Here is a 7545-nt window from a genome sequence, read left to right as displayed (position 1 = left end):
TGAAAGCTCGCGAGATCAGGATGGTCTCACGAGGCTAGTCCGATGCAGCTACATCAAATAGCTGGACTACATTAACAGTATGCTTTTAGAATACTGCCAATCATCTAATCATGTGATTCCTGTGTTTTCACACGGAGAAAAGTAAAGTTAGCAGGACAGCATCAATGTAGATAATCGTGAGTCATGGATCCACACCCATGAACTCATTAGCTTACCTTTCAGAGGAATTCTTTTGGATTTACATCTGAGAAAGTCATGGGGACGGTTGATTTTGTAGCTGTTTTTCCATGACTGGTTTTTGGCAGAAACCAGCATGTTTATTGTTTAAAGTAGCATTTGAAAGAGTTTCCTTTCAGTCTTTCAAGATTTTCAGGACCTTTAGAGGTGAAACGCTCCCCCAGCATTACACATCCTCCTCCATGTCTAACATTGGGTGACTGTGGAGAAGTAGTTGCCGGTTTAATTCCAGCTTATTCTTTTTCACATCCTAATGTGTTTCTGGGGAAGGCAACTGATCACAAATCTGATTATTGATACATGAATGTGTATGAAAATTGTCAGTAAATCCTATATAAATTCAGTCCGATGGACTCTTTTAGTCTTATTCTTGTTAAAGGACCAGTAAAACCAACAAAAAAGGGTTTTGGCCTAAAGAAATTGTTTACATTTACACCATATTAAGTAAATTAGATATTTTTTCTCCTAGATGTGTTTATATTATATATTTTCTTTAGCTGTAAGAAGAAAATCATTATAACTAACAGCAACCAAGGGTTGAAAACATCCTTCTGTGTGTAATTAATCCATATAACGTATTTCACAACACAAAAAGGATAACTAAAATAAATTTAATTATCAAAAATACTGCTAATTATCAATAAAGGCCTGCTTTGGGCTTTTTTTTTTTGCCAACCTTTCCATTATTAAGCTGGTAAAATCATACAGTTCAAGAGACAAGATCTTTTTGTTTGCTTTTTTGGTTTTTCTTTCAGGTAAAACTTTTTTTCTGATGTTATCATTAGTATAAATTATAGAAAACCCTCCGGTAGGCTACATCATGTAGCCTACATGTATTATATAGGATATGAAAACATTTTTTCACATTGAAGAATTCACTGAAATTAAAGGTTGGAATATACTTTTTTCATTAAGATGATAATTATTTTATATTTCTATACAGCTTAACCAGGGTTACATTATGTCTGTAGCGATTATGTTTATGCATGGATTGTTTATTTCACTTTCTAAGTCTGACAGCTTGTTAAACATATGTTTTAAAACATTTTTTAATTAATTCCTGCAAAGCAAAGAAGGGCTGTTTGGCATCTTTCATTTCCTGTGTGACCTAGTATGTGCAATCATAGACACATGTTCACCTTCTTTGTTATCTTGAAATTTTGGCTTTCCTTTACTGTTGTTTGTAGGGCTGAAAGAAGTAATCGGATTAATTGTGATCAATTAATTATTAATATAGTTGTTAACTAATTTAGAAATCGGTTAATTGTTAACTGGAGTATAGAGACTGTAAAATAAGTCTTTAGCTGACAGAGCAACTGACTTAGAGCAGTAATTATATCAAAATTGTTAAAAAAAACATATTAATATTTTGCATTAAGATGAAAAATAAAAGTTGTCTATCAATTTGCTCAATCCAGAACTCCTCAGGTGGAAAAGTTTAGTTTAATCTGATTTAACTTTGTAAAAAAATCTTCTTTGAGGAACCTTTGACTATCCGATTGTTAATCGATTAATCAAAAAAAATATTCGACAGATTCATCGATTTGCAGAATAATTATTAGTTGCAGCTCTGGTTGTTTGCAGAGCCACTTCTCTACTGTGTTCCCACAGTTTTATTTCATCTTATATTTAACAATGCAGCATGTGCTGCTTACTCACCTGGATGACAGCGCTGAACCAGCAGGTGTTTCCTACGTTGCGGATTCCGACGGGCCAGTCGTCCTGACGAATCCAGTCTGCAGGGCTGCACATCTCACTTTGCGCTTCACATCTCTTTCTTTTCATTCTCACTGCATTTTCTTCTGCACTGGCCTCCAGAGCCCTGTTGGGCGACAAATTGTTATTCAAAAGGAATCAAACTGACCACTACAGTAAAAACAAAGTGGATTTTTAAGGATGAGAAAAGAATTACACCCCTAATCAGGGGTTTAAGGTGTTAATAATCAGGGTATTTTTACATGATTTAAAATAGGTGAAATCTGTTGGATGCTGAGATTTCACCACATCAATGTTTTTTTTTTTGGCTTTCAGACAGACTTTTCTGTAAAATGTACAAAAAAAGTTTAGTTTTTTTTATATTCTTTTTAAAATTTGCTGCATTTGCTTTTATGTCGTCAGGGAAAAAGGTTCCCTCCCTTAAATCAGTTTGCTTTGCCTTCAGTGACATCACACAAAGCATTCAGCAACTGAATGTTTTTTGTGTTGTTTTGATTTTTTATGTTTCATCCTCCAAATGCATTCAATGGTAAAAATACCTGGATGTTTTCAAGGTAATGTGGCAACATTGAAACAGGGGCAGTTTGCAAATACCACATGAGCAGATTAATAAGTACCTTCAGTCATCACTTTAAGCCGTACCAAAAAAAAAAACAGAAAAACAAAAACAAAAAAATCCAAAACACATGAATGTGTTTCAACAAAAAAACTGCTGCATCAGCTGTTTTCTCCACTATTATTTTTTATAAATCCTCCCCACCATTGCTGGTAAAACCAGAGAGAAGAGAGAGAGACATTTGATTTCTGTGAGGTCAGAAAGAGATCAGCTTTGGCTTTATATAGTTATCCTGAAGAGGAAAATCACCTCATTATTTATAGTGACACAAGCAGCATAACATATTTACTCATATTAAATATAAAATAAAAATGCAAAGGAACCAACTGAAGGGAAAAACTGAAACTGCTTCATTATTAATTAACTATTGCAGGCAATACAAGGTGTTTTACAGAACATTAAAGAGAAGACAGAAAGAAAATAATACCCTTAGCAACAAAAAAAAACAAAAAAAAAAACAGCTTGGATATCATCCATCCATCCATCCATCCATCCATCCATCCATCCATCCATCCATCCATCCATCCATCCATCCATCCATCCATCCATTTTCTTCCGCTTAATCAGGACCGGAGGCATCAGTCTAAGCAGAGATGCCCAGACTTCCCGATCTGCACACACCTCCTCCAGCTCCTCTGGGGGGACCCCGAGGCGACACCAGCCCAGCACAGAGACATAGTCCCTCTAGCGTGTCCTGGGGCTTCCATGAGGCCTCCTTCCAATGGGACATGCCTGGAACACCTCCCGAGGGAGGCGACAAGGAGACATCCGAAACAGACTCGTGATCAAGACCCCGAGATACTTGAACTCCTCCTCCGACCTGAAGAGCGGAGTCCACTTTCTCCGCTGGAGAACCACAGCCTGGGATTTGGAGGTGCTGATCCTCAATACCAGCCACCCCACACTCGGCTGCATATTATATATTATATTATCTAATTCATCCAAAAGTTAACACAATTCAGGTGATCAAGGCCTGTTCTCTTGTCTTTCCCATGTTGAGGGGGCAACTAGACTTAATTCATACCTGCATAAGGCGAATTTCCTTAGTTCCAGAGAATTTGAAGGTTTCTATGTTGTTTTTTTCTAATGATCGGATAGAATCACAGATAAATCATATAATAGAAAATAATACAAATATTTTAAAAGGAATTGCAACTCTATGAGAATGGTGGTGTGTTGTTGCGGGCACGTCCAACTGGGAGGAGAACCAGGACACGCTGGAGGGACTATGTTTCTTGGCTGGCCTGGGAGCGCCTTGAGGTTTCCCCGGAGTAGCTGGCCCAAGAGAAGCAGAAGATGGATGGATGGATGGATGGATGGATGGATGGATGGATGGATGGATGGATGGATGGATGGATGGATGGATGGATGGATGGATGGAAATCCCATGAAATTAATCAGAGGTTCGACAATATATAAATGCGGAAGTGCAAGGGATTAAACGACTTTCAAGAAAATATTGTAAAAAAAAATTAAAACAATAAAATCAGCAAGGACATTTTCTGTTTTTAGTTTTTTTGTGATTATCTGTCATTATATTTTTCCTTTTTTGGATATTTTACTTATAATATGTTATTAGATATTTACTCAACTTGTTTTAGCACTGTATTTAATTTTGAACATATTATTATTTATTTCTTTATCTCTTTTTTTATTTGATACACAGTAAAACCAATTTTACTATATGCTCCTTTGAGCAGGGATGCTGTAGCTTGAAATGTAATGCAGGATTAGGCCACTAGAGGTCTCCCTTCAGGCCACCTGCTCCTCCACTCTTCTGTCTGTGTTTACCTCCCAGTCCCAGCGCTGCTGTAGCGGTGGCAGACTGGGCGAAAAGCACCATCTTCTGTCCGGTGCTCCAGAAATACCGATGTAAACTGCCTATGCCTCATCCTCTGGGGATTTTTCTGTTCTGCTGCACCGTGTGTTAGTGCCACTGTCCGTGGCTACGGTGAGTCTGGTGATGTTTTATATGAAAACGGCTCAGTGACTCAAACACTGCGCGACCAGACAGACTGCAGCTACAGACGCTAGCTCTGTTAGCTTAGCATGAAGGATTAGGAGCTCTAAAACTTAACAAGTTGTCAGTTGATTAATAGAGCTCATTTCGAAACAACAGGCAAGGTCTAATACGCTTTTAAATATGACTCTTTTCACATTTTTTTGTAATTTTGATAAACGTTAGTTGACAGGTTTGTTAGCTTAAACAGCTAAGGTGCTACGTATCTGTAGACTAGCTTGGCTAACAAAAAAACTGACTGCAACACACTCTTGTTCCTTCACTGTTGTCATTATTTTAAGATATCGTGTGTCATTGCACAACATAAACCAGTCTAAGACAATGTAAGTATTTATTAACTGATCTATATGAGTCGTGACATTCCGTATTTCAGTTGTTAGCTCTGAGGTTAGCTGAAGCTACACAGCTTTTTCATGGCCTCCGCTGTTACCTCTTTGTTTTCACTGGTTCTAGTGTTGATTGTAGCGTGTTGTTGGGATAAAATATTGTTACTTAGTGTTTATATCAGAGTTTCGTGTCGAACTACTGGGTGAGTTTTTAATATTTTGTCAANATTTTTTTTTAGACTTTAGAAACTCAGAAGCTGATCAAATATCGGGTTAAATATCGGTGGGGTGGCCGATGTCCGATATTCAGTTTTAAGGCCGATTATATTGTGCATCCCTAGTTCTGGGCACGTCCCACTGAGAGGAGGCCCAGGGGGAGAACCAGGACGCGCTGGAGGGAGTATGTTTCTCGGCCTGGGAGCGCCTTGGGGTTTCCCCAGAGGAGCTGGCCCAAGACAAGCAGAAGATGGATGGATGGTTGGATGGATGGATGGATGGATGGATGGATGGATGGATGGATGGATGGATGGATGGATGGATGGATGGATGGATGGATGGGAATGGTGACCTCCATGGCCCATCCTGTTGGAGAAATCAAAGCCCCCTTTTGTTTTTCCTCTAATTCCTTTGTTATATTTACAGTATATTCATTCCAGTCCTCCCAAAACACTAATTAAAACAGAAGAAGCCTCATTGATTGATAAGAAGCGAAACGTTTTTTAGAAAACTTCACGTTCAGTTGCCTAGACTCAACTTTTCAAGCTGATCAGAAAACAGATTAACTGAATAAAACCTATTCTGTTTATTTTTTAACAAGCGTGAAAAAAACCCTATTAGTTTCATGCTATCTTTAAATTCAGACGCAATTAATTCTACATTAATAAATATTAAAATATTTCTTTATGTTTAGTGTTTAGTACTTTCCTTGCTCAGTATATGGTTTATAAAATCAGCAGCCTGCCTATCATAGAGCACAGTTTCTTGGCTGTGAATCTTTTTCTTCTTACCTGTTGAATTCTCGCTCTTCTTGCTCTGCGTTGTGGGATTCCTGCAAACTGAGTTCAATGGCCGTCTGTAGTTCATCTTTGGGAAGTCCTTCAAAAGAAACACAGAACAACATCGATCCTTCTTCTATACATGTTGCTTAAGAAGCTTTGAATTGGATTTATCTAATGAAGTTAGTCTGTTTTCTCTTCATTATCCCTAAAATGTGTTTAAATAATTATTATTTCCTTTCATGCCTCTTTTTTTTACATTTTCTTGCCAACTTTGATGTATTTTAGGGGGGGTAGTATTATTTTATTTTTTGGGGAAACACATCAACACAAAACAAAATTCAAAGTGAAAGGCTGAAGAAAAAATATTCTATCGTTCTGAAAGATAATCTGAACAAAATGAGGCATGCAATTACTTTGGTATATTTAAATAAAATCCACTGCAACCATCCGCTTTTAGAAATCACTGGCCAAATATGGGAAAAACTTCACATGTCTTCGGATTTTTGTTTGAAAAAGATAGAAAACAATATAATGAAGACCAAGGACCCCGGCAAAGAGGTAAGTAGGAAAGTTCTGCAAAGGTTTAGAGAAGGAGTAGGTTCTTAAAAAACGACCCAAACTTTGAATACCTCCAAGAGTTTTGTTCAGTCCATCATCTACATGAACTAAATAACATGGAGAGATGATGGACCAACCAAGAATTCTCATTCTGGCATTTCATTCTGTGTTTTCAGGGGACTGAAAACTTAGAGGATCAAAAGTGACTTGAACAGACGTCCTATAGATGTGTCTTTGCGCAGCGCTCCCTGTCTGAATATACCTCTCTTGCTGTCCCAGGTCTCTGCAGATGTCCCTGACTCCTGAGGCTCTGCAGAGTCCTGAATCTCCACATTCTGGGTTGTCAGTAGTCCCACAGCATGTCCAACGTCCCCCTGGCTGGCCTTCAAACGAAAGCAAAATCAAAACCTTTGCAGAAAATGTCTTAAATCACAAAGAAAGAGAAGCAAAATGTATATAACATAATTTATAATGCAAATATTTGTTATTGAATTTTTTTTTTTATTGAAAGTTAATACAACTTCAAGCAAATTTCTGAAAAAATAATTCAAATATAGAGCAGATTAAAAATATCAAAAAATGTCAAAAACAGAATCTGGATTTTGTGACCTGACGGATGTAAGATGTTCTAACAATGTGACAGTTATAGAGAACCATAGCAGATTAAGTCTGATGATCAAATCAAGATGTGTGCTGCTCAGAATCAGAATCAGACATACTTTAATAATCCAAGAGGGAAATTGCTGCTTATGGACTCTTTACAAAGAACAATAAACACTATAATTCAACTAAAATATTGCTTCCATAAAGCATTAGCTTTAGGTTGAGCACAAACGCAGTTATTGGTAACTTTATTGTTATCTTAATTTATGCCATCTGAAACTTTTATCTATTTTCCAGTAAAACTGCAAATATGAAAAGGTGGAACTATTGCTTGCTATGACCTAAATCAGGATTTTGTCTGGTACCTCAACAGGATTGGTTTCTCACATCACAAGTGCAAACAGATAGACATCAGAAGGAGGAGACCAGTGCTTATAGGAAGTATTCTCCTAACCTTTTTTTGCATGAAAT

General features: G+C 37.3%; 1 protein-coding gene across 1 annotated transcript in view; it reads right to left on the bottom strand.

Annotated features, from left to right (window-relative positions):
- LOC107081857 (ubiquitin carboxyl-terminal hydrolase 28-like) overlaps window positions 1-7545 on the bottom strand; it is a 49111-nt gene that overhangs the window by 34844 nt on the left and 6722 nt on the right. Inside the window, exons 3-5 of the mRNA XM_015370185.1 lie at window positions 6734-6854; window positions 5923-6010; window positions 1897-2059 (exon numbers count right to left, since the gene is read on the bottom strand). Of these exons, the coding sequence (XP_015225671.1) occupies window positions 1897-2059; window positions 5923-6010; window positions 6734-6854 (372 nt within the window). The remainder of the gene's footprint in view (window positions 1-1896; window positions 2060-5922; window positions 6011-6733; window positions 6855-7545) is intronic.

The sequence above is a fragment of the Cyprinodon variegatus genome, unplaced genomic scaffold (genome assembly GCF_000732505.1).
Source record: "Cyprinodon variegatus isolate N-32 unplaced genomic scaffold, C_variegatus-1.0 Scaffold43, whole genome shotgun sequence".
Lineage (NCBI taxonomy): Eukaryota > Metazoa > Chordata > Actinopteri > Cyprinodontiformes > Cyprinodontidae > Cyprinodon > Cyprinodon variegatus.
Note: the sequence above shows the minus strand (reverse complement) of the source record. Positions and strands in the feature narration are given on the sequence as shown.